At 52.7% G+C, this 25875-nt stretch overlaps 10 protein-coding genes across 10 annotated transcripts; 5 read left to right on the top strand and 5 right to left on the bottom strand.

The window, feature by feature from the left end:
- Positions 1-61: 61 nt before the first annotated feature.
- Positions 62-892, top strand: J4E84_002795 (uncharacterized protein; the record flags this gene model as incomplete). Its single annotated transcript, XM_049385414.1, has 2 exons — positions 62-119; positions 243-892. The coding sequence occupies 2 exons, from the start codon at positions 62-64 to the stop codon at positions 890-892; spliced, it is 708 nt and encodes a 235-aa protein (XP_049247437.1).
- Positions 893-1542: 650 nt separating this feature from the next.
- Positions 1543-3574, top strand: J4E84_002794 (uncharacterized protein; the record flags this gene model as incomplete). The annotated part of the gene is made up of 4 exons (XM_049385413.1): positions 1543-1645; positions 2001-2638; positions 2690-2992; positions 3053-3574. The coding sequence occupies 4 exons, from the start codon at positions 1543-1545 to the stop codon at positions 3572-3574; spliced, it is 1566 nt and encodes a 521-aa protein (XP_049247436.1).
- A 2001-nt stretch (positions 3575-5575) lies between these two features.
- J4E84_002793 (uncharacterized protein) lies at positions 5576-7273 on the top strand (the record flags this gene model as incomplete). Its single annotated transcript, XM_049385412.1, has 1 exon — positions 5576-7273. One exon carries the CDS (start codon positions 5576-5578, stop codon positions 7271-7273), a length of 1698 nt encoding a protein of 565 aa, XP_049247435.1.
- Positions 7274-8305: 1032 nt separating this feature from the next.
- J4E84_002792 (uncharacterized protein) lies at positions 8306-9455 on the bottom strand (the record flags this gene model as incomplete). The annotated part of the gene is made up of 2 exons (XM_049385411.1): positions 8306-8732; positions 8788-9455. The coding sequence occupies 2 exons, from the start codon at positions 9453-9455 to the stop codon at positions 8306-8308; spliced, it is 1095 nt and encodes a 364-aa protein (XP_049247434.1).
- Positions 9456-12226: 2771 nt separating this feature from the next.
- On the bottom strand, positions 12227-12856 carry J4E84_002791 (uncharacterized protein; the record flags this gene model as incomplete). Its single annotated transcript, XM_049385410.1, has 1 exon — positions 12227-12856. The coding sequence occupies one exon, from the start codon at positions 12854-12856 to the stop codon at positions 12227-12229; it is 630 nt and encodes a 209-aa protein (XP_049247433.1).
- A 694-nt stretch (positions 12857-13550) lies between these two features.
- Positions 13551-14859, bottom strand: J4E84_002790 (uncharacterized protein; the record flags this gene model as incomplete). The annotated part of the gene is made up of 2 exons (XM_049385409.1): positions 13551-14458; positions 14529-14859. 2 exons carry the CDS (start codon positions 14857-14859, stop codon positions 13551-13553), a joined length of 1239 nt encoding a protein of 412 aa, XP_049247432.1.
- Positions 14860-15351: 492 nt separating this feature from the next.
- Positions 15352-16935, bottom strand: J4E84_002789 (uncharacterized protein; the record flags this gene model as incomplete). The annotated part of the gene is made up of 4 exons (XM_049385408.1): positions 15352-16118; positions 16168-16609; positions 16656-16736; positions 16786-16935. The coding sequence occupies 4 exons, from the start codon at positions 16933-16935 to the stop codon at positions 15352-15354; spliced, it is 1440 nt and encodes a 479-aa protein (XP_049247431.1).
- A 301-nt stretch (positions 16936-17236) lies between these two features.
- On the top strand, positions 17237-18226 carry J4E84_002788 (uncharacterized protein; the record flags this gene model as incomplete). Its single annotated transcript, XM_049385407.1, has 1 exon — positions 17237-18226. The coding sequence occupies one exon, from the start codon at positions 17237-17239 to the stop codon at positions 18224-18226; it is 990 nt and encodes a 329-aa protein (XP_049247430.1).
- A 596-nt stretch (positions 18227-18822) lies between these two features.
- J4E84_002787 (uncharacterized protein) lies at positions 18823-19704 on the top strand (the record flags this gene model as incomplete). Its single annotated transcript, XM_049385406.1, has 1 exon — positions 18823-19704. One exon carries the CDS (start codon positions 18823-18825, stop codon positions 19702-19704), a length of 882 nt encoding a protein of 293 aa, XP_049247429.1.
- Positions 19705-19768: 64 nt separating this feature from the next.
- On the bottom strand, positions 19769-24530 carry J4E84_002786 (uncharacterized protein; the record flags this gene model as incomplete). Its single annotated transcript, XM_049385405.1, has 2 exons — positions 19769-21700; positions 21750-24530. The coding sequence occupies 2 exons, from the start codon at positions 24528-24530 to the stop codon at positions 19769-19771; spliced, it is 4713 nt and encodes a 1570-aa protein (XP_049247428.1).
- Between the last annotated feature and the right edge of the window lie 1345 nt (positions 24531-25875).

The raw sequence follows: 25875 nt of genomic DNA, 5'->3' as shown, positions 1-25875 counted from the left end.
CCGCCCTAAGCCTGCACCTCAGGTCGACTGCTACACCAGCCACACGGCGTCACAAATCATCATGGCGCAGCCGTGGGACTACATAGCGAAGATCGTATCGTTAGGCGATTCAGGATGTGGTAAATCAAGTGTATGCGACAACATCCCCGTTACCCAGGGCCTCCATGCTAACGCCTCCCAGCTAACAGTCCGCCTCTGCGAAGGCCGCTTCTCACCACACCACGACGTAACTATCGGCGTAGAATTCGGATCGCGCATCGTTCCTGTCGGCCCACCAGCATCGCATTCGCTGAGCATCAACAACCCCTCCAAATCCTCACAAGCACAAGCGCCCGTATCGCCGTCGAAACAAAAGCAGGAGCAGAAACACATGAAGCTTTCGCTTTGGGACACAGCAGGCCAGGAGACGTACAAGAGCATCACCAGAAGTTATTTCCGGGGCGCATCGGGCGCGCTGCTAGTTTTCGATATATCGCGGAAGAACACGTTCCTCTCCGCCACGTCATGGTTGCACGACTTGCGGCAAATCGCCGAGGAAGGCATCGTCGTGGTGCTCGTGGGCAACAAGTCTGATCTCGCGGGGTCGTCTACCGTAACTGATTCGGACGCCGCGAACAAGCGACAAGTCACAAAAGAAGAGGCTGAGGAGTGGTGTAAAGCGAATGGCGTCATGCAGTACGTCGAGACGAGCGCCAAGAGCGGAGAGGGTGTGGAACAAGCCTTTTTGGAAGTCGCAGAGCGGATATACCAAAATATAGAAGCTGGCAAGTACGACTTGAACGATCGAAGGAGTGGAGTCAAGGGGCCGGGAGGCGGAGCGAATAGGGCGGGCGTCAATCTGAATGACGCGAGTAAAAAGGGAAAGCAACAGGGCTGGGGCGGTTGCTGCTAAACTTCGGTATATACTGATTTGGGTCAGACCATCGTGCCTATGGGTACATTATGTTGGCATACATTATTTGGCGTCAGCAGAGCAGTGGTCAGCTCGTACATAGCGTTATTGTAATGAATCTATTATCGCTTCAGTGGTCCCGTTGCCTCGGCCAGAGATCGCGGTCGTGCTAATCTTTCTATTATCTAATAACTCCTTCGTTTACACTTTTGAGGTGTCTCGTTGTGGGCTCTGACCATAAGCGTGACCATACCCATAAATGAACAGGTGCTCTGGAGCCTACATTACTACAACAACGTAAGGGTTGAGAAATGTTAAGGCAATGTAGCCCTATCAATTTTTTTTGGATGCACACCGTAAAATATGGCTGTCCAGCTATTCGCTTGGGGGTACCGTAGTATTGCAATGACCAATCGCCAACAGGGCATTCACAACTTGCCATCGTAGTACTGTGGTAGTCGATCTCGTGAACCATGGTACAGTATCTACAATCAGCATGAAAAAAATCATCTGGAGTAGTATAAGATGAATGGCACTTTCACCTTCGTTTCTTCTTCAAACTCATCACAACTCATACAAAGTCACACAGACTTAGACAGATTCACAGAACATTACACAACTTAACACAGACCCAGTACATCTTGGAAACGATGCGCTTCCTAGTAGTACTCCTCCTTTGGCTCAGCACCATAGCTGCCGCTTTCCCAGTCGGCTCTCACGTCATCCACGAGAAGCGAGAGGCGGACCCGATAGGTTGGGATAGAGACTCACGTGCATCAAGGGATGCAGTACTGCCGGTGCGAATCGCGCTGAAGCAGCAGAACTTGAAGCATGGCGAACGCTCACTCCAAGACATGCATAATCGAACCTCACCCAATTTCCGTAACGTAAACCTGAACTCGTCGTTTATGTGGTATACTTACATATTATATAGGAAAGCGCTGGACGGCCGAGCGAGTCCACAGTACATTTGCGCCTCATCCAACAACGACAAACGCGACTCTCGACTGGCTCCATGCAGCTGGAGTGGAGGACAGTCGCATCACGTTCTCAGCTAGTATGTCATTACCTATCGTGCCCGAGTAGAATGAGAACTGACAATACGTAGGACGGGATTGGATCATGTTCCTTGCCACTGTTGGTGAGGTTGAGGACCTATTTCAAACGGAGTATTACAACTTCCATGAAAAGGAATCCGGCGGTCTTCGCATGGCATGCGATAACTACAAACTTCCACAGCACGTTCGCGAACATGTCGACTACATCACGCCCACAATACAGCTCGACGGCTTACGTCCAATGGCTCATGTACAAACAGCGACGAAGCCCATGGCTATTGCTGATCATATCACTGCCCATGGTGGTGCGGATGATCTGTCGACCTGTCACATCTTTTTTACCGTCCATTGCTTCCGCGCTCTGTACAACGTTCCCATTGCCAGTCACAACAATACCGGAAATGAGCTTGGTATTTTCGGGCTTGGTAACTATCTCTATCTTCCAGACTTCAAAGAATACTTGAGAAACTGGACGTCCCCTCGGATTCCCCTGGATGTTGAGCCAGAATCCGTCTACGTTTATGGTGGCAAACCCGGAGATCTGTCTCTGGCAGAAGCTGACAAGACAGGTGAGACTGCTTTGGACGTTCAGGCCTCGACCTCCATCATCTACCCTCAAAAGGTACGATTCTATCAAATTGGCCAGTCGAAGTTTATTAACGGTTTCGATTTATTTCTGGACGCGTTGGTGAGTATCTTGCTATCTTCCACGTGACGCTGCAACAGCTAACGTAGCTAGGATCCTACATACTGTACCCACCCGGGCGGCAACGAGCAGTACCTTGGCCCGGGATTCCCCGAAAACGATGAAGGAGAAGGCACAAAGAACGGACCATGCGGAGGTGCGCCAATGAGCAACGTCATCTCCATCTCATACAGCTTTTTGGAGAGCCAGCTCTCTCGTGCTTACCTTGAACGCCAATGTCACGAGTACATGAAGCTGGGGTTGCAAGGCGTCACCATCGTTGCCGCATCAGGAGATATTGGCGCTGGGTCTTCCGACGAGCAGTTCCCACCATCATTCCCTTGCACATGCCCTTATGTAAGCATCCACTCATTCGTCCTTTCAATCTCATTTTGCAGCTATACTCATTTCCAATAGGTCCTTTGCGTCGGCGCCACAACATTGCAAGATGGTACCATTGCCGGCGGCGAAATGGCAGCCACGTTTTCCGGCGGTGGATTTTCCAACGTCTTTCCCCGCCCAAGCTACCAGGACGACGCTGTCTCGGGCTGGCTTTCCAACTCAGCACCGGCATACGGAGAAGGGCGCTATAATCGCTCAGGTCGCGCATACCCAGATGTCGCAGTCATTGGCGTCAACTACCCAGTAGTGATTCTCAATACCACGAGACCTGTGAGTGGTGCGTCGGCTTCTGCACCCGGCTTTGCCAGCATGATCAATATGATCAATGACGAGCGATTGGCGGATGGCAAAGAACCACTTGGCACTTTGAACTGGGACATATACGACAATCCGGAGATGTTCAATGATATTCTTGTGAGATATAATCCGGGAGGCGGTATGGATGGCTTCCCAGCGGGTCCGGGATGGGATATGGCTTCGGGACTCGGGAGTCCGCAGTATGATAAGATGCGGGAAGTGTTATTGTCAGATCTGTGAGAGAGCATGTCGGTGGATGCGGTGAAAGATGCCGAGCCAGAATTGCATGATTTTCTGTAGCAGTACGATGCCTTCTTCGGCATCGTGTCCTTACCCGCGAGGAAAACAACACTTGGAATCAAACATCTCGCATCCCCCTTTCCGTCCCTCCCATCTCTTTGAGTCCGACTCCGTAGAGGCTTGCGCGTTCTCCAATAGCATCGCCAAGATCGTTCGATCACGATACGCGTACTCGTGGGGTTGATTAACTTTCGCCCAACGAACCTGAAAAACTTAACAAAGCAAAAACCGTAACACGCAGCGTGCACACATCGAGATGTTGTCATGAGAGGATGCGGCATCCTCCACGGACTAACGCCCACGTTTCAATATCCCCGTCATATGATTCGCGAACAGGCCCTTTTGCGCTGATACCATGCCCAGGTGACCGTCTCGAGCGGCCATGACCTGGCGAAAAGCAAATGAGTACATTGCTGAGCTGGGGTCTAGCCGGCCCGCTAAGCTCGCATCGAACTCTTCTGCCGAGAGAGGTATTCTCCGGACTACCCCCATGGCATGGACCAGCTGGTCTCCATGGTGGCTGCCCGGGAAGAAGGTGCAAGGTCGCTACTGCCTTCCTTCTAGGACATGCGGCTTGTGGAACCTGGAAATAACCATGACAGCCCGGACCGTGGACGTGGGTCGCTGCGAGGCTTATCTTCGGGCTTGTTAGTGATGTTGCGATTTCCGGTGGAGATTAGGACCGCGTCGCAAGGTCGCATCCCCACGCCCACAGCTGGTCGTCTCTCGGATTGTGCGAAAGCAGTACTACCGGTGGCAGTTGAGACGCTACTGACGCGGTACAGGTAGCGCGGAAAAGCTAAGAAAGTTCCGTTGGGCGGTCGGTATGCTTAGGGCTTAGGCTAAGGACGATCTGATAGCTGCAACGCAGAGCTATGGCGGGGATGATGTGCCGTGCAACAGCATGCATGAGGCTCAGCTGCAGGCCGCAGATCCTTTTGGTGGCCGTTGGACAGGATCCTCGCAGAAGGACAAGTCGGTGAACGAGTCATGGGGGGATCCAGAATCGAAGAATCTGGAAACGAGGAGGCGAGGCGGAGGGCATCGTCTCAACACGGATACGATGGCGGTCTCGACATGTCTAACTCGCATGGGCGTCGGGATAACCCCCAGCCCCGAACTTCGACCCGCTACCCCAGGTGCATAGATAGCCAGGCTGACAGCGGAGGCCATGCGCGCGGGTTGTAGTCGCCACGACGATGGACGTTGGGGGTTGTTGCATTATTGCCAAGGTGGACGAAGACGCGGTCTGGTCGATGCAAGATGCAAGCCTTGCGTCGGCGACGCAGCCGACATGCTTCCAAGCGTCGGTGTTCCTGGCGGACCGCACCCCCCACGCAAGCCGGCGGCGGTGAGGTTCTGGTGGACGCAAGCCACAGCCTTTTCAGTAGTCCTGAACATCCTTCACCTAGCACGCAATAGTTGTGCACCTCGCACAAAATCGCCTGCCAACAGGCACTACGGCGCAATTGTGGCTCCCCCATCTGCGAGCGGAAGCGGGAGCGCAAAGTCTGAAACCCCTGTCCAGTCTAAAAACTGGGTCTTGTGTAGAGACGCGTCAGGGCAAAAAGTTTGAATCTATTCGGGGTGTGTCGTGAAGTTGCCCAGGTGTTGCGGCTCAGTTGGGGCGTTTTGGCGTTTTGGCACGCACCACCAGGCCGCGACGTACACAACACAATGCAAGCCGCAGCCTCCTTTTGCCAACCCACGTTTTCCAAAGCACAGGCTATCAGCCTGCGAGTCCCGACTCATACTGTGTAATCCACCATGTCTAGACCCTCCGAAAAAATAGGGGCCCTAATCCGACTTTTTTTGGCACCATGCTCAAGGTGCCCACAAAAAGGATTGGGCTGACGCTTTATAAATACTAGAGCACCGTATCTCCCTCTGCTCTCATCCACGTATTCCAGTATTCTCATTCCATTCTCACATTATTCTACCATGCCTCCTCAAGTCCCCAGGAACCTGCTGCGCGCCGCCCGCGCCCGCGCTGTTTTCCAGTCCACTAGGCCTTCCCGCCCTGCTGCCCTCAGGTTCCAGAGCTCCGAGGCCGTTCGCCGGACACCTGAGAACAACAACGTTTACAACGCCCCTCCCAGGACATCCTCCCAACGGAAGGAGGAGAAGTTTACCGCTGGCACCACCACACCTCAGCGCCAAACACCCGCAGCTCCCCTCAAGCTCAGCAGCAAGAACCTCTCCCAACTCCAGAATGTCGCTGTCCCCACCTACCAGCGTGAGGGTGTCAAGCAAGGCATTGTCCACGTTGGTGTTGGTGGTTTCCACCGAGCCCATCTCGCAGCCTACGTCGACACTCTTCTTGAGCAATTCGCCGTAAAGGACTGGTCCATCTGCGGTGTTGACCTCCAGCCATTCGCTGCTCCCATGCGCGATGCGCTGAAGCCCCAAGACAACCTCTACACCATCATCGAGCGTGCCGCTGAAGGTACTACTGCCCGCGTTTGCGGTTCCATCACCGACTACCTCTTTGCTCCCGACAGCGCTGAGGCTGTCATCGCCAAGATGGCTCACCCCGACACCCACATCGTTTCCATGACTGTCACCGAGAGTGGTTACTACATGAACGAGAACACCCACCAGCTCCAAACCGACCACCCAGATGTTGCCGCCGACTTGGCTGGTGAGCAGCCACCCCGCACTGTTTTCGGCTACCTCTACGCTGCCATGGAGAGGCGCCACGCCGCTGGTCTCCGACCCTTCACCGTTCTTTCCTGCGACAACATGCAGAAGAACGGTGACATCAGCCGCAACATGCTGGTCTCTTTCGCCCGCCACCAGAACCCTGAGGTCGCTGACTGGATCGCCAACAACGGTGCCTTCCCCAACTCCATGGTCGACCGTATCACTCCCCGCACCAACGACGAGGACAAGGTCAGCCTAGCCGAGAACTTCGGTGTTGAGGATGCCTGGCCTGTTGTCACCGAGCCCTTCCACCAGTGGGTCCTCGAGGACAAGTTTGTCGACGGCCGCCCACCATTCGAGAAGGCCGGTGTCCAGATCGTTCCCGACGTGCACAAGGTCGAGGAGTACGAGATGATCAAGCTCCGCCTCCTTAACGGCAGCCACTCCGCCATGGGATATGCCGGTCAGCTCGCTGGCTTCACCTACATCCACGAGGTCATCGGCCACCCCGTCTACCGCCAGTTCGTCATCAACATGATGAACCAAGAAGTCAAGCCGCTCCTTCCCCAGATCCCCGGTGTCAGCGTCGATGACTACATCAACACCCTCCTGGGCCGTTTCTCCAACCCCACCCTCAAGGACGAGCTTCCCCGTATCTGCCTTGGTGGCTCCGGCAAGATCCCCCAGTTCATCATGCCCAGCATCGCCGAGCAGATCGTTGCCAACGGACCCCTCCGCCGCCTCACTCTCGTAGCTGCCGCTTGGTTCCGCTACAACAGCGGCATCGACGATGCCGGCAAGGCCTTCGCCGTCGACGACCCCATGGTCGAGGAGCTCCAGTCCTACGCTGCCCAGGGCCCCATGGCTCAGCTTGAGATCAAGACCCTCTTCGGTAACGATCTCCGTGACGACAAGCGCTTCGTCTCTGAGCTCAAGGCCGCATTGGAGGGCCTCGAGCGCGAGGGCGCTCTCGCTATGATTGAGAAGTACGCTTAAATGTGCGTTGAAAGAAAGAGATACCCCCAGGGCGGCAAACGTTTGTGTCGCTTTCAACCAGGCTTTAGGTCTTTACTTTTTGGCATTGCATGCGAAGCATATAGATGATAGATGGGTTTACTACTGGCGTTTCCCAAAAAGAAAGTGTTACACTGAGCGTTTTTATATAGCATTTTAATTACAGCCTTTGATCGTTATACTATTGTCTTTTGCCATGTTATGAATTGTATTGTTGACTTTCCCACACTATCCAGGCACTCAAAAAAAGCGTTCCTCACAACTCACAAATCACGCCTCTAGCCCCCAGGGGAACATCACACTGACCCACAACACACACTCGCAAAAAAGCGGTGTCTGCCATGCCACCGCTCTGCCAGCAATCATCCCCATCTTTCCACCCCTCAACCAAAGATCTTCCTCACGCGAAGGAAGCCGCGGAGAACCCATGACGTCAGCATGACCAGCGTATGCTAATCAGCGCTCGACACCGCAAATGTGCTTGCTGCAGGCCGGCTGCATCCTTATCTCCACGCTACCCATCGCCCTTTCCTCAACAACATTTTCGTCCGGTCTATCAATCGACTCTTGCAGCTCTTCGTACCTTCCCAGAAACATCAAGTCCGCCGCGACAAAAGCTGGTCGCCTGTATCCACTATGATTACACAGATGACGATGTATTCGCCTCTTGCGGGGCAACTGCAGCGAGCTTGGGGTGGAGTGGTGGAGTGGTGGAGTTCCTCGCGTAGGGAAGGCACTTGCTGCTGCATGCCCACTGCAGAATGGGCTGAGATTGCGAGCCGGGGGTTTTTGGACCCTGTGTTGACGGCGCTAGGCTGTCCGCGGGGACGCTAGTGTAGAGGTTCCACTGCGCCACTCGTGTTTTCGACGCGCCGGTTCTTGTCGCGTGCAGTTTCCTTCGGCTTGCCGAGTTGCGCCACTGGAGTTGTCTAGCTTTTACTATCGTTCGTTTCTATTCTTGCGCGCTCTAGCTCTGATGACCTCTCGTCGCTATCACCGGGAGCTGCGCTATCCCTATGTCGACTCTGCCTGCGGATGGTACGCCTTGTATACCTGTATAGCACCCTCAATGCTTTGCACCAGCCCGAAGAAGAGGGTAAGACCGATCGCCACAATCGCTATCCAAGAGTTGAGCCAGTGATCGCCTTTCTTGCTGTCTTTCAGGGCTTTCAGCAACGCCTTGGACGTTGGCGTGGCTTCCTCAACTGCTTCCCCCAGTAAGACCAACCGATCACGCCAGAACTGGAATCGCTCCAGGCGCCTGGAGGGATGCCCAGGTCGATAACGACCACACTTTGCCAATGTGCTGTCTATCGGCATCTGCGCTGAGTTTGCTCGGCCTTTCATTGATAGCCACCGTTTCGTTTTGCGATCCGACTCTGGGAACAGCAGAGCTAGCGTGTCTAACGTTTCTTCGATGAGGCCATCCGGGAAGATTGGACTGCACAACTCCATTGTTAACGTCGCTACCTGGTCACATGACAACGATTACATACCTGTCAATTGCCATCATCTTTCTCAAGAACGACGCATGATGGAAGACACACAGCTTCTTGTCTCCTTCGACGAGGCGCAAATGATCGAGCAAATTATCGGTCCAAAGCACCTCAATACCCGACATTCGCTCAATGTTGTAGCATACGAGATCTGCACTGACAACATTCTCCTTGGGATCCAGTTCGATATCTGGGGGCTGATTGAAATATTCATGCACGGCATCCTTGAATGTGCCTTGGGCCCAGGGCAGGGAATGCTTCGCGGATATCTCGGATGAAAGCGGACCGATGCTGATCATCGCAAAGATGCGAGTCGCTAACTTCAGAGAACCGTCTAACATCTTCTTCTCGTCTGCGCTTGTCCTCTGCGTTGTGAGCATCTGGCGTAGCCTTTCCTTGATTTCCTCTTGGTCGGCCGCGTCTTCTAGCAGGTGCGCAACCTGCAAAAGGCTTCGATGCGTTCTTGAGCAGAGATGGGCGCCCTCATCAGTGAGGGCTGCATTACACTCCCGAGTGTAGTATCCAAAGTATGCATCCCATGCGAAAGGGGCGGGTTTTGACGATGCTTCTCTACCACCTCGCCATAACCGCTGCACAATCTCCACCCTAGCCTGGGGCGTCACAGGGTCCTGGAGGACTTCATCAAGCGGGCCATTTGAGGTCGACATTCTGGACTCGAGTTGCTTCGGCACCCGCTGCATGTCCCTAGCCACGTACGTGGCAGAGTCGTTTATAAGTTGGCAGCTCGCAAGGCTCTGCACCGCCTTCGTGGGCTTGCATCTCTGACCGGTTAAGCTCGTACGATCTGCAATACCAGCGCACCTCAACGCCTCCACGCGGCTGAGCCCCCATCGCTCAAGTAAATAGCAACCCCTCACTTCATACTTTCGATTACTTCGCATATCTTCAGCGTATGTTCCAAACGTTCTTGTTATTATCCCCTCCCGATTCGCGCCGTATAACAAGCCAATGTCGTAGGCTCGTTGGCACACGTGCACGGTGTAAGGCCATCATGGGCGAACGATACCTTAGCCGAGCCAAGTTCTGGAAATCCGCGACAGAACCCTATCCGAACGTCTGTGCATGTATCGGAACCGAAATCGGCATCTTCCACGGTAGACACTGGTGGCATGCTGCAGGACCAGCCAGGAAGCAGTTCAGCATCGTTGTGCCTGAAATTGTGGAACAGCTCAACTCAGTATTTACGGAGCGATACTCTAGCATCGTAATTTTTCATCTATACATGATAGGTCGGTCAGGGGAATCAGCGATACCTACCATCATGTTCTTCTGCGAGGAGAAAGAACCGCGCAAGATGGCTAAGAAGACTGTGGACGAAGGCGGACTCTTGGTTAAACTCCCAGGATTTCGAACCGGACATCTTGTGAGACGACCCGGAGTTGGGAACCTGATACAACCCGCAGGGGGAGGTGAAGAAGTCCAAAGATCGAACGAACCTGAACTGGCGACCGAAGTTTACTTCGATCCCTCCCAGCCTGTGACGACTATCGGAATGCCCATTTTCGTCAAGCAAGCCGACAATGTTTTGCGGAGGGCCACAGCCAATGCTGTCTTTCACGGAGAAATACCTGTGTATCTTTCCGTCGCACATGTGTTCCACAGCGACACATCGTCACCGCCCGCTACATCGATCGCTGGCGACAACAATTTTGACTTTGGAAGTGGAACCGAGGATGAGGTTGAAGACGAGTGTTTGGTCGCAACATCACGTGCGAGTATGAGCTCATCGGAAGAAAGTCCCAACGACAAATCAGAATCACTGCCTCCCGATTCGACATCTTCTTCACCTCCGCCAAGTGGTTACTCTGAAGTACATTCAGTTCCTAGTGATCAAAGTTTACCAGATATAGCAAATCTCGAGCATTTGGGCGACCTGGTAAAGTATTCCCTAGATTTGGACTGGGCAGTCATCGTTATCTTCCACTCGAGCGTCGCATCTGCAGTGAACGAGCTCAAATCCAAGATGTCAAGTGAGAATCAAAAGGGAAAAGCAGCCATAGAATCTGAGGTGACCAAGGTTGTGGCGCATACTTCGCGAGGACTTATCACCGGACGACTTTTTCATGATGCTACTTATGTGCGACTCCCGGGCAGTGCGACTTTCCAAAAGGTCTACCAAACCATACTGGACTCACACTTGGAATGGGGCGATTGTGGGGTTGCGATATTAGACGCCGTGACTGAGCAACCTCATGGTCATGTCGTTATGAGCTCTGCGACCAAAGAGGTTGTATATATCATACCAGCAACTCAGGTCTTCGGGGACTCAGGAACGCGATGGTCCAAAGCTGATCCTGATCTTCAAGGTTCGTGTGTTTATCCAACATGCTGTGCAGTTGTTATTGTTATACTGTACTGATAGATTGAAGACACTATGACACCGGCAGAATCCTCTTATTACAGAGCGCCTGGTTTCAGGTTAGCGGGTCGGCATCCATCTAGGGATGCCACCCCACTTGCCACCCCACCGTACGCTCCATCACCCATTAGAAGAGATCGGGGTCCGAAGCTCCGGCCTTCTTGCGACTCCTGTGTTGCATCCAAAGTGAAGTGCAGCAAAGAGAAGCCAAGATGTGAACGCTGCAGCAGCGTCGACGTAGTGTGCATATATAGCGCTCCAAGACTACACGGAAAACCACGCTTGGCCATAGACTCGGGCTCTATACCAAATTCATTCTCCTCGCTCTCAAACTGCGAAGGTACGTCTTTTCCGGTCCTCTAAATGTCTCGATTCGTGGGTAGTCAATAGACTACCCTTGAACACAAAGAACTGACATTTTGTAATCCAGACCTACAACCACGAAGTTTAGATAAATCTCCGACGAACAACCCAGATCTTCAATGGGCAATCGCCACCCACCCCGATGACTTTAAATCTAGCTCCATGAGGTCGACCGTCCGTCGAGCAGCCATGGGGTCATATCTGGGAACGCACACAACGTCCAACAGTAGTTCATCAAAGTCGAAACCCTATGAACCGAGGGAAGAACCGAGGGAAGAACCGACCAACCCGGGGTTTCGATGGATAACCGCCAACCACCCAGATGACTTTAAATCTAGATCCATGATGCAGACCATTCGTCAAACAGCCATGGGATCATATCTAGGAACGCACAAAACGTCCGACAGTAGCTCATCAATGTCGAAAACCCATGACAGTGCATACGAATCGAGAGAAGAATCGACCAACCCGGAAGAAGAGCAAGGCTCTGGGAAGAGGAGGAAGCTGTAAGCGGAATACTCATACAATCACCCGCTTCAAGCCATATGGGCTTTTACATCAATTTGCAGTTGAGACACCGATAACCAGCTTGAAGACATCAAATACAGCATTAGAGAAGACATCGATCAATCTATTTTCCCAAGAAAAAGATTTAATCTATGTGCCACCAAACAAGGACTCTACCGAAAGTCCAGACTACTGAATACCCGGCCACCGACCGATCCAACCACCCTTAACCGGTACCTGACTGTACTGCACCTGTTCCTGCTTGCCACTGGAAATTTGCTTCCTCCACAAAACACCGTTCAACGTGTCGAAATCCCAGTCGCCAACGGCATCTCCTGTGTAGTCCATAGCGAAGGGATTAACATCGTTCTTCCATCCCTCCGTCTCCGCCTTCAACCCGTCCCCCTCCTTCCACCCAGGCGGCTTAGCGTCTATAAGCAGTCTCCATCCACATGGGCACGTCAAATCCTCTGGGTTTTTGACCTTCCCGCACAGCCTCGGTCCGCACCTGATCCATCGCCACACAACGGTGTATCTCTTCCAGCTGTCTCTCTCCCGGGTGTCGACAAATGTCTGATAGCTGGTCTCTTCCGCGGGGTCTTGGCTGTTCTGCCAGAGATATGTCTTTTTGGTGGTAGAGTCCTGAAGGACCTTCGAGCCATTGATGCCACTTTCTCGAACTCCTTTTCCTACTAAGGGATCTGTGATTTCGAGACCTTGCGCGGGGTTTGTAAAGTAGAAGGGATTTCCGTATTCGACATCTACGATGGGCGGAGGGGCTCTGTAAAGGGGATCGTCTACGGGAATGCCTGTAGTCATTTTGACTTGCTGGATAGTAGTGGGTTGGACCTGTGGATGAAGACTTCGGGGAAATGTAGTTGTTGCTCGTTCGATGTCGATGCTTGGGTAGAGATGTAGTGTAAGAAGCAAGATATTGTGCCAGACACCCGCCTTTTATACTCGACAAACGTTACACAGTGACTGTTCCCTCGCGCTTCGACTCAAGACGATCTTAGCATGTGAGTTTATGTGTACGTGTGAGTCTACGACTCACCAGACCCCCAAGTGACCGTATACAGCACTAGAGACGCCCGAATCTGATCTGAGAGGCGGACACCAACTCAAGCATTGAGTCTTTAATGACCCACAGCCCATTGACTCTCAACAGGGTCTCTAACATTATCGTGAACTAAAGAAGAGCGGGCCTCGTGCGACCTGAGGAGGCAAAGGTACAAAGAGATCGAGACATCTCAAACATGACTACGTAGTACATTGCATTCCTGCCCGTGTTAGTGACTGTGCACTTTCTCTCGCCATATATAGACGAAGCAATGCCTCTGGTCCTTTCCGAAAGCTTCATCAGTGTATTCACAGAAGCGGTTCTCCTACCCTATGTATACCAAGAAATCAAAAAGGGTATCGTTGCGCCGAGTATCATCCAAACCCACCCCATCATACATGTACATCCATAACGCCAGTTCGAAAAAAGTCCCAAATTTCCACCGCGACTTGCCTACGAAGGCGTCATCTTGATGACACCAAATCCGTCGTCTTTCGGCGTCGCCCTTCCTCCACCGACCATAAATGTCCCACTACCCTTCTCGTCGAACCAGCGACTACTCCTATGCCAGCTAGGAAGGTTTTCGGGATCTTCGTCTTCGTTCAGGCAACCTCTCCTGCATCCGCCGTTTTGCCGCCACTGCGTACCAGCCCACCTCATACAACGCGCGAACTCTGCACACCGGCCATTTCTTTGCTTCTTCTGTTGCGAGAAGTCTGTAAGAGTTTGTCGAGGCGTGAGACGACGGAGGGTTATGACGGCGTGTGCGCAGAGATCGGGTATAGGGAGTGGAAGGTGTGTAAGCGCGAGCGCTGTCGTTTCGAGCGATTCGAGACTGTAAAGAAGTTCTTCCGGCGCTGCAAGGAGGAAGGAGACTGGCTGTTGCACTACAACGGAGTTGGAGATGAGGCTCGAAGCTTTGCGCCTCAGTATACGCCTGGGCCCAGTCTCAACCTCCTTTCGTTGCTCCGGTTCGATGGCTTGTACTGCCGGTGTGACTGCTCTGACCATCGCATCGTCCAGCTCCTCTAACGCTCCGATCGCAGCGCCATCTACCTCCCATTCCAGGACTTCTTTCTCACATCCTGCCATGCCCATGTAGACAAGGTCTTTCAGCTCCATGAGCAGTTCAAAGATCATGCGCTGGGGTACGGGCCGCTGTTGGAAGAGTGTTTGTATCGGTGGGAGGAATCTTTGCGCTATCTCGCCGCCGGTGTATAGGTTCTTTCCATTTGCGAAAGGAGCGTTGTCGGCCATTTGTATCTCAATCTTCGACATTTGGCGCGACAGACCGGCAGCAAGGTGGCGTATTTGGATGAGAGGATTTTGCGTGAGCGAGGACTGCAGGGTAGAAGAGAGGTCTATCAGGAGTAGTCAGTATATGCGCAAAACTTAGAACTCCCCAAAATCCATTCATCGCTAGATACATACCTGTAAACGCAACCTCTCCAGCCAGTGCCACTAGTGCTTCAGCGAGCTCTTTTTCCTTTTCTTTCAGTTCGCGTCTTTGAGCCTGCATGGCCCGCCATGGCACAACGAAGCCAATGCTCTTACCACCGACGTCGATCGCTTTTCCATCTGCGACCTCTTGTGTGTTTTCCACGACGCCGCCTTTGGCATACTTTTTGCCCTTCTGCCCGCGAGCATCGTCTTGGTGGTACTGAAATGCGAGGAGAAGGTCGTTGTTATCTTTCGTATTGCGAAGATTGCGCCAGACGCTTAGGACGGCGTTGGTGGAGAAGATTTGTTGATACGGCGACATGGTGATTGCGCAAGTATATTGGTCTTCACATTGCTGATGTGGAAACAATGAGGATGCGACAGGGTGCCGGTGTCATAGATCTACGGCAAGATCAGGCGTAAAGGGCGCTTTGTTAGCAGGTTGGCGGACGCGATGAGATGGAAGGCGAGGACGACCCATGTTTGTCAACAGACTTAGCCGCATTGGGATGCAACACGTGGGGCCGCGTGTGAGGGGCAACGCATCTACCACGCGCTACCCGTGATAGCGTGTCAGACGCTCAGGAAGTAATGTTCTGCTCTTATATTTCTGCTCGATGCTTTTCGTGTACATCGACGTCGGAATTGTGCCTTCGTCTAGGCTCTATAATACATTCGTATAGCAGCGCTCCTTCCCAATCAATCCTGAAAGATCAAACACAGCCCCAACCAATTCCGAGTATGCTGATGCGCCGAAGAACACCCAAGTATGCATCGCTGCGAACAATGACTGAATCAACTTACTTCAATTTCATTAGATCATGCCGGCCATGCCACTTGACGCGTATGCCATGGGCTTGATGTTCGGATGCGCAACGGCGTCGAACTGGGTGAACTTGAGCTTGTACTCTGGGCCGATCTTGATGAATGCGCCCTTGTTGTGGGTGCTGTCACAGTAGTTGGGTGCCGAGAAGACGGTGATACAGCGTCCGTCGTGCTCGACTTCGTAACCCTCCATGCGTACTTCGTGCGACCGAATGATAGCCTCGAGACCGTTGTTCTCGCAGAAGCGCTTGGTGATGTCGGGTCCGAATTGCAGACCGACACCGCGCTTGCTGGGTCCACGGCCGGGGTTCGTCTGCGGGTCGGTCCAAAGCATCTCCATCATGAGCCCAGACTGTCCCGGTTGACGCTGCTTGAATCGGTCAAGTTTTCGCACGTCATCTAACGTGACCTTGTCGTCAGAGAAGAGGCCACCGTGAAGCACGAAGTACTTCTTGCCGATGAGGGTGGCCAGAGGAAGCGCGGAGAAGGACTCCGAGAACAGCTTAAAGACCCGCTCGGTGTATTTCGCCCTGCATTCACCCTCGAAACCGTACATCCTGTTCATGTCGTCCGTCTCGTGGTTTCCGCGGTTCAGGAAGAAGCTATCGGGGTATAGCCATTTGTAGGCGTAAAGCAGCAGGGCGATCTCGGTGGACCAAGAGCCTCGGTCGACGAAGTCGCCGTTGAAGAGGAACGCGTTCTTTTCGGAGGGCTTGCCGGCGAGATTGAAGATGTTCATGAGATCGAAGAATTGGCCTAGCTTTGTCAGCACGCAGTATATCCACTCCTTCTGCCTGAGACCTACCGTGAGTATCACCACAGACAGTGATCTCTTTCCCATCTGCAACATCGTGCTCGACCATGGTGGGCTCCTTCTTGACAATGTCCATGACTGCGATGATGATCTGGTAGACGTACTTCTTGGCCAGCTTCTTTCCGTTCTTGAATCGCTCAATCATGTCTTCGACAAACTCCAGTGTCATCTTGTCTCCCAGCTTTGCGCCATCGTATGAGGGGTCTACGGCCATGTGTTCCAAGTCTAGGCCCTCTGCTGCCGACGGCGCATCTTCGACCTCGATGGCTTTGAGGAAGGCGTCTCGCTTGACGACCTTGTCGCACTCGGCCATGCGCAGCTTTGCGTTGGCATCGTTGGGGGCTTTCTTGACGACGAGCTTCCAGTCGCGGAGCGCTTCACGGTGCTTGAGGATGGCGGTATTCGCTGAGGCGCGACGGTAATATGCCTGGTGCTGCGATGAGCGTCATGATGACGATATGAGTTTGCGACAATAGTACCTTGACGTTGTTTGGGTCCAATTCAATCGCCGTGTCGGCGTCTTGTATAGCGTATCCATACTGTTCGAGCTTGATGTATGTCTGGAGGATAGATTAGTACATGCTCGGGAGGCGCAGGTGGGCTGTGTACTTGTGCGCGGTTGGTGTAGAACGAGGGCTCTGCGTTGTAGGCCTCTATCGCTTTGGTGTAGAACTCAAGGGCATTGTCCCATTCCTGGTTCCTGAAGGCATTGTTGCCCTGGTCCTTGAGCTTGGTGGCTTCGTCGGTCGGGGCACCCATGATGTATCGACGCAGTGCGGGACAAGCTGGGTTATGCGAGGCACGCGGGCAGCGGGTGTAGTTGCAGAAGGCGCGACGGGCTGGTGCACCTGTTGATTGACGGGAGGGAAGTTGCGTCCCTGCGCGTTAAGAGATTTGAATAGCAAACCAGTGACGTACGGCAACAAAATGAAGGTGACCTGTCGCCCGCACTGCCCGCCGAAAGTTATCAAACGAGTCTGTCCCGCCATCGCCTGGCCTTGCCGCTAAACGCCTCCACCAACGCCCAACCAACCAGAGACCTCGGCTCCGACTAGACATCATGGCGCGCAAGGGTAGGGCAACGGTCAAGACACCTAAAGATCGCTACATCACCGTCGACTCTGACGGCGACGAAGTCGAGCCTGATGTCACCCCACCTCGCGCTACTACACGCCCCCGAGGAAATAGCAGGGCAAACGAGGAGCCATACTTTGCGCATGAGTTGGAGAATGTCGATCCCGTAGCCTCGCGTGAGCGACTAAACCTCTCTAAAGCGACACCCGAGTCAGGTCCAGAGCCAGAGCGCCGACAGCCTCGCCAAGCTTCCGGAACCGTGGAACAAAGTAGGACACTTGCGGACGCTCTGTTTCCTGTCAGCTTCAACGACGACTTCCGTCCTCCTATCGAGTATTTCGGGTCGCCTACATCCATCTTCGACAACCAGGCTCCGCTTCATCATCAACAGCTTCTACAGCAGCCCCATCTTCCCGCTCAGGATCCTCCTACACGTCCGCGCGCTGCAGGTCGAGTTCGCGACAACTCTGCTCTAGACGCCAATCTCCCCGGTCGTACTGAGCGCCCCGCTGTCACACCCAAAACCCGCCATCAGCCAGGTCAGCAGCCGCCCGCGAACCCTCGTCCCAACGTCGAGAAATCCGAGATGGCACAGAACATGATCCAGGGCGGTGCGCACATACCGCCAGGCCAGCAGCGCAACATGCGCGCCTGCATGGTCTGCTCCATTGTCCGAACACAGAATCAGTTCCTCACCCAGGGCTGCCCCAACTGCGAAGAGATCATCGAGCTCGCTGGCAACCCCGAGCAGATCAACGACTGCACATCACAAGTCTTCGAAGGCCTCATCACGGTCGCGGATACCTCAAGGAGCTGGGTCGCCAGATACCAGCGTCTTGAAGGTTACGTCCCGGGCGTCTACGCGACTCAGGTCGAGGGCATTCTCCCGGAAGATGTGATCGGAGCGGTGGAGAGCGCGGGTATCAACTACGTGCCCAGGGACGGCAGTGAGCAGGATATGCTTCCTAAGGATTAGAGGCAGATAATTGAAGAGAAGGGCTGGAAGCATTTGTCGGATGCCGTATATGATGGAGAAAGGAATACTTGCATTGCATCTTCAGCGACGGAGTTATGGTAAAAGCGCACCTACGGGTGTCTTCACAAGATGATATAACAGCTCGAAGAATCGATCTCATTACAACATAGAGTTTATAAAATGACTGGGCGTGTATTTCTCTGGACTTTCCTTGGTGCTGTCGCCTCGGTCCGAAGCTGACATCTTGGCAGCTTGCCCTAGTGTTCAACCCACATTATAAAAGTTTAAAGTGCCCATTTTTGCACATACGACTATAGGATCTTGATAACCAGCGCTTCCCGTTCGCTCAGCGGTACTTAAGCAAGATACCGGCGAACTAGTACTCGGGTGGGTGACCACCGGGGAATAATCGCTGTTGTATGTTTTTGCCAACACATGTTCTTTTTTGCCAATCTTTTTATCGGCCACCGTATCAATCTAGGTCAGCAGCTACAGAGACGCCAGCAGTAATGAAGAGTGTACGAGCCTCACATTGCCAAACACGCAAGCCCACGATGCATCAGGCAGAGGATGTGAAGACTCTTTTTGATACCGCGATGCACAAGCACGAACTAAAGCTATTCGAGCAGGCCAGGACCAACGCCCAAGGCAATGCGAAGGGACGCGACGATGAACGAGCCGTAGGCATTGCGATAAAGAAGAACTCTATACCAGCTCTTCACTATCTGATCAAACACGGCGTTGGCATCAAGCAAATCGACATTTCTGGCAAAGAGGTTGAAATTCCCACTCTCAAGTTCCTGCTCGCTCATGGCTGGGACATCAATTGGGCAGGAGAACCTCGATCTTGGCAGAGCCCCTTCATGTGGTCTTGTATCCATGACCGCGAGAAGCTTGTATGGTGCTTAAAGCATGGCGCGAAACTTGCTACGCCTGGGGAACCACCGTACAAGAGGGCCATACTCCAGGAGGTCGCGGAGACAGGCGACATCGCAACGTTTGAATTTCTGCGCTCCAAAAGGGCTCCCTTGGGACCCTGTACACTACATAGAGCGGTGCTCATGGCGGCGTTGGGTCATGACCGGTCGGACGACCCCGAAAAAGACGAGGAATGGCAACGGCGGAGCAAGGCGCGTTATGTCCAACGTATGGCGATGGTGCGCCATCTGGTTGATACCGTGGGCTTGGACGTGAACAAGCTGGACTTTCCGCGCGACACGAAATGGTTGCAAGGAGAAATGGGGACGCCACTAGAATACATTGTTGGCGTCGGCAGACCAGACACAGATGCTCGCGAGCTGACATGGTTCTTACTCGACCGAGGCGCGGATCCGGATGCTGCACTCGCTGAGGCGAGAAAATTTGACCATCCAAGCTTCATAGAGTGGGTGGAGGGTTGGGAAGCACAACGAGGTCGTGAGGAGTTGGAGCAACACAAGAAAAAAAATAGAGACGAGCGCCTGTGCTGTGTCCAATAACTGTCGTGTATTCTCAGCAATGAATCTCGATCGACACATCGCTGAACGCCCATCCTACTCTCATCTAGATGTCGTGCTGCTTTGTTACGTGGGTTGCATCAATGCCCTTTGCGACAGTCCCGACCCGACGAAGTGCAGGCGCTGCCGACGGTCTGTTGGCCCTAATTCTCTGTAACCTATTGCGCCATTGTACGGCAAGTACACTGGCAGCCTTCAGTTCCCTCGCCTTCTCTATCTTGATGAGATCGATCTCTGCCTGTTGCACATTGTACCCCTTACGAATCTTGTCTACCCAGTCTTTACGAGATACTAGCTGCTTGTCCACAGTCATCATGTCTGCTGGAATACTACGCCATGCCTCCCAGTCGAATGGCGGCAAATAGAGCATCTTGTGATCCTTGTTACAGATCAAAGGGTTTAGATCGTCCTCTTGAAGTTTCTTGTAACAGTTACGACAAAGCTGGAAGTAAAGGCAGTGCTTGCATACCCAACAGTCAGTTAGCATGTTCTCCCATTGCGTCCCGCAGTCTGCACCGCAGCCATATCCTGAGAGGTACGCCTTAGTGGTAGTTGTAGATGATGGAGATGTGGCTGGTATGGTTTCCGGACTGTTCTCGGACGTCGCTGGCACATCATCCTTGTGGGATGGCTCACAGCTTGGCTGTGCGGGCTCTTCAGTACCCGGTGCGTTTGATTTCGCCTCCGTAGCGTTGGTAGGTTCATATGGCCCGATTGCTTGCCATGCTGCAACAGCATCCGCATCTTTGTCGAGGACAGTCAACGTCTGAGCGAGGTTCGAGAAACGAAGAGAGAGTGAATCATCATCAGGAGCTTCAGGCCACTTGTCGAAGACACTGCAAAGCCGAGCCTGCGCTTGCGCAGCAGCTGACTTATTGTCTTGTTTGAGGCAGTATAGCCTTGCTAAACAAAGGCGAGGGTCGGAAGCTCCTTGACGAAGATTACGGATAATCGTTGTATTTAGGTTGACAAGCTTCTTCAATCGGCTGGTGTAGTCTTCGCAAGCGCTCGAGGGAGCTGCTGCAAGCTCAGCAACTCCCTTGTCAAGAAGAATCGGGGCCAACTTCCGGGCCGCGTTCCATGCTGGCATAAACAACGTTGGATTCTCGTCTGATTGCAGGACAATCCCTTCCCAGTGTTGTATACTCCGGTACTGATCATCTTGGGACGTACTTCCGTGGAATCTGAGGACAGCCTGGAAGTGCTGCAGCTGTCCTGTTGCTTCGGCAGAACTATCTACTCCCGGTTCCTCTCCAGTAGAAGGGTCTGGCGACTTGTAGTCTATAGCCTCCTGGTACAGAGAGATGACTTCTTCCACAGCTCCGACATGTTTTGCAGCCGCAATGATGCATGCATGGACGTCATCTTCGTATGCTGCTCTCCGTAACCAGTATGTTGGGCCACGGTTGTTGGCTGTTGCATCCTTCCAATTGCGAATGTATTCGATGATAGATTGAAAGCGCTTTGTGTCGGTCCAGGTCTTGAAGATACCTGAAAGAGCGTATAAGCAGAGCCAATTCATATCAGACGTTTCTTCGATATCCTGGCTCAAAAGCTCCTGGAAGGATCTGATAGCCAGGTCGTAGTCGCAACACTTCCTAAAGCAGTTTCCTTCCGTCCTGAGCAGGTCCCAGTAGGCCTCCTTGTACGCATCATCCGTCTCCAGTGGCCCTTCGCCGAGCGACCTGAAATCCTGCATGTAACCGAGGGCTGCACGATAGTTCTTTTCATTCTCATGGGCCTTTGCTAGACCGAAGAAGAGTCCCCAGTTTGACCGAGGGTGTTGCTTCGCTTTCTCCAACGCAATAACAGCTTCCTTGTAATGCTCAAAGACGAGATACGTAGCGCCTACGCGGTAATCCCAGGTGGAGTTGTCGATTTCGATTTGCTTGTGCTTCTTCACCCAACCAATGTACTCGTCGATCTCTGCGTTCGAAGGCGGGTTCCATTCTTCAAAAGGTCTGTCTGGCTTGGATAGCTGTTTATCGGTGTCAGATAACCTTTCAGAATTGTCAGGAAGAACTCACCTTGGCTACAATACCCCATGAGATCCAAAGGTAATCCTTGTCTGTTGTTCCAGTCGAACAGCTAAACCAGTGGGTCGCCAGCCGCGCTGCGATGCGCTCGAGAACGGAGTATTTGCTCGCGGCATCTGAAATGATGGACTTTACCCACTCACTCTTCTCTGCATCCTTTGCATAGCCTTTGGCCACTTGCGAATTCTTCAGCAACGCCAAGATAGCGTCGAGGTTCTCTTCAGAATACAGGTAATCGTATTTCAACCACGACAAATTCTTCTTGGAGAACCACATATCGATCATCTTGGGGTCGCAGAACAAGTCAACCAGCTTGCCTCCGATCCCAGTCATAAACTTTCGTTGTGGCTCAAAATCATCGAGCGTCTTGACCAAGGCCTTAAGATACTCATAAAACCACAATGAAGCATGGTCGCGCATTGCTTCGAGGCTTCCGTCCTTCCGACTGTCGAACAGAACATCGATGCACAAGCTGATCATGGTAACGTTCACAGTGTTGTCGTCATCGAGGTGAATATGTACCTTTTGTGCCATGGCCTGGAAGAAATCATCGAACCTAAACCTGGCGTAATCTGTTGCATCACAAGCTTTTCGTATGAACCGGCGACAAAGCTCGACTTCGGCAGTAGTGATCGCTTCAGCATGTAACTGAGCGATCGCAGATTCGGCTCCCGAGGAAGTATCCACGGACAAAATATCCCTAAGGCCGTCCTTGAATTCCACCCTGCCCTCCTTGTCAATCGTGAGCACAGGCGAGTAGGTAGTAGCAATTTGATCTGTGAGGAGGAAGTCCTCCTTGAAGGTGAAGAAAAGAACGCTCTCGAGAAGCTTGATCTTTGGTGGGTAGGTACAGCCTGCAATCCACACAAGAAGAGAATTGAGCACCTGAGCCTGACGTGAAGTCAGAAGAGCGTCCAGCGTCTTGATTCTGTTTCTCTGTACGGCGTTCATGTCGGCACTTGTGTTGTTGATGACCTCCTGAACTTTTCCTTTAGTGTCGCAAGCGTTGATCTCCGTCAACTTGGCCTCCAAGTTTCTGTAGTTTCCGCGTATGCCTTCAAGCAAAAGCTCGATGTTCGCGTCGCTAAGAAGAGCCTTCAGACCAGGTTTAGTTTTGCAAACCTCCTCGATCCTGGCGCTTGTGACAGCTCTCAGATCGCTTGCGTTCGGCAGCGAGTCTGAGGCTATATTTGCATTGTTGCCCGCTCGTTCCATGGATTGGGCAGAGACTCTGCGTTTCCCGAGAAGAATGGTGTCGACATCTTTAACTCGTTGCGAGATCTCAGAAAGCGCATCGTCGTTTCCGGACACGAAGAGACGTAGGGAAACCCCGTTAGACTTGGCTGAAGACGCAGCTTGGCCGGCGATAGTTAACATCATCACCTCTACACTGTCCAGCTGGCCAGGACTATCGAAACCGTCCATGCATATGAAATAAGTCCCTTTCATGGCGCGCTGTAATCCCGAAACAAGATTATGCCATCGATCCTCAGCTCGCGCAATGCTTGCGAGTCGCGTGCACTCGTCTGCTACAGTTTGAGCATATCCGACATCTGCAGCTGCAAACTGGTATATGATGGACCCAATACACCGTTCGAGGGAGTCGTCTTTTTCATCTCCGTAGTAATAGTAAGCGATAAAAGCCTGATTAGGTCCGCGTGCAGCCCGACATTTCTTTTCGAGATGAGAAACAACGTGGTTGAAAAGATGTGTTTTGCCGAAACCTGAGTCGGCCTTCAGGAAGAGGACCTTCTTTTCGTGCTGTTCCAGATCAGCCCAGTGGCTGAATGCAGGCTCGTCTTGACTGAGCCATTCTCCTGTCCCTTCCACATGCGTTTTGCAGAGCTCACTGTGCCGCTTGGTCCAAGTCTCCCAATCCCCAGGCTTCTTCAGTCCCAAACTGTTCGCTATCTTGACCAAATTCTCTTTCTGTTGGTCTTTATTAGCTCGACCGTCCAGAGTAGTCTTCATCTGCTGAGTGACGCTCAGAACCTGATCACCGACTTTGTATGTGGCTTGGAGGTATTCAAGTATTTCACTCTGGTGGCGGGCTCTTTCCTCGTCAGATTTGACGAGATGCTTCGCAAGCCCTCGAACTCCTACTAGTATGACATCAGCCTCGGCTCTGGTGAACTCCTGAATATGATTTTCCATGAGCTGGAGTGACTCTGCGACCGCATCGTTCGAGTTGAAGAGAATGATTCCGGCCATCGACTTCATTCGCTCTCTTGTGCTGGTAGCTAGCTTGTAGGAAGAACGAAGCACACCCAGAAACTGTGATAGAATCTCGTATGCTGGCCTACGAAGAGGGCGCGGCAAATAGGCTCCATCTTTGCCGGCCTCTTGTTCCAGAAAGTACACAAGACGTCGCAAGAAGGCGGATGAGCGTTCCATTAGAGTGACGAACCCGTCCATCATATCGTTGATGCCGCGTGCTGCTTGAATCACGAAGCTTATCGCATTCCAGCATTGAGCAGTTGGTCCGAAGATTACACTTGCCCCTTGTGCGACAATGCTCCCAAACTTCTCGAGACAGGTACCGACATTGTTGAGAACAGTTCGAGCATGTTGGTGGCTTTTCGTCGTTGACTCTTTGATGTCTGCATCAATCTGCAGCTGGAAGCTCTTGAAGGTAGTAGTACTATCTAGCTTTTTCTTGGTGGTGTCCTCATACTGCCGCACGACCTGTGGCCAGACTTCGCTGAGATCTTGGTCCTCGTCGAAGACCGGATCTGTAGGTTCAGGACTATCCCGCCCACGCCCAAACCTCATGTTTCAGTGCCCACAAGAATACTTCGAGGGTTTCTAGAAGCAGCGAAGCTATAGCCTCACGGGGGCCAGCAGGTCTGTCGCTAAGTCTGGGAGTGTTTGTCTCTTCTGCAAAAGATCGAGGTCAACTTCGGAGTAAGTATACCGTAGACTTTGGGCTGGGCACGCGCCCACTTTGTTGTCGCAGAGGCGCTATTAAAGCTATTACCTCCGAAATCCTAAGAACAGGATTTCCGTTTTGGCCCCCAGATCTCAGCCGTGCCTCACCACACGTCGCGTGCTTGATTGGCTGCTGAGTACCGTCTCATCATCCCGGTCCAAATACCATCACCGGTCTAGGTAAGATCGCGTCATTTGTGGTACTGCTGGACATGGTATAGCTGCAGGATATATGGTGTAGCATGACTGCAGTATTGTGGCTGCTCGTATTGTCTCCGCGGTGGGTACAGCCTATTGCCACGGCGTCGCTTGTTGACGGTTGTTGAGACTGGGGGTGTATGTACGCCCTATGACATAGCACAAATCAAACGCGTGATGGAGTTAAGGTCGATGCGCAAAGAGATGCGATGATGGAGTGCTATGAACATCAGCGGGCGCGGCCCTGGGGGCGCGCGGTACGGTAGCTTCCTCGTGTGAGCCGAGGCCGGCGCTTGCTCCCGGGCTGACTCAGCGCCCGTCCCACCCACATCATGCCCACCACTTCTGGGCGCGACCGATCATCAGTGCCAGACACTTCAGCTCTCTCGATATGCTTACCTTGATACTACATATGGGGTCATGCCCCGAAAGACTGTCTGCAGTGTTACAGTCAATCCAGCTAAGCCCATCCTACCCATGAGTTAAGTCTCCATCCGATGGGCGGGGTTTCTCTTGGATATGCGCTGCATCGTCATTTAGCGTCTCACGGTCGTACCACGCACTTCCATGCTGGGGTTCTGTTCTTGTTGCATTCTTCTGTATTGCCTTGCTCTCTGCCATTAAGCTTAATTTCGTGACTGGTATCATACTGAGAAGCATGAGCGCGCAAAGTTGCGCTGCGTCCAATGGGTGGCAGGTGGCATGGCGGGGCTCCTCACCGGATCTTCAGCTCGATAACATGTGAGGTATTGTTTACTATCGTGTCTTGTGTCTCATCTTCCTTCATTATTTGAACCCGCACCTCGATCAAGCGTGACGATGGCAGACGCTCGTCCGTGTTGGCGATGGCAGTGTTGTGAGTGCCACGGCGACAACAGCGTTGACAATGACCTTGGGTGTGCACATTGCGGATGTCATTGGAGATGCCATAATTGCAAGATTTTCGATGCAAGCTATAGGGCAGAGACTACTGCTGGATCTCTTACCGCGA

The sequence above is a fragment of the Alternaria hordeiaustralica genome, assembly GCF_023758085.1.
Source record: "Alternaria hordeiaustralica strain BMP 2776 chromosome Unknown scaffold_3, whole genome shotgun sequence".
Taxonomy (NCBI): domain Eukaryota; kingdom Fungi; phylum Ascomycota; class Dothideomycetes; order Pleosporales; family Pleosporaceae; genus Alternaria; species Alternaria hordeiaustralica.
This window is presented reverse-complemented; position numbering and strand designations above follow the sequence as displayed.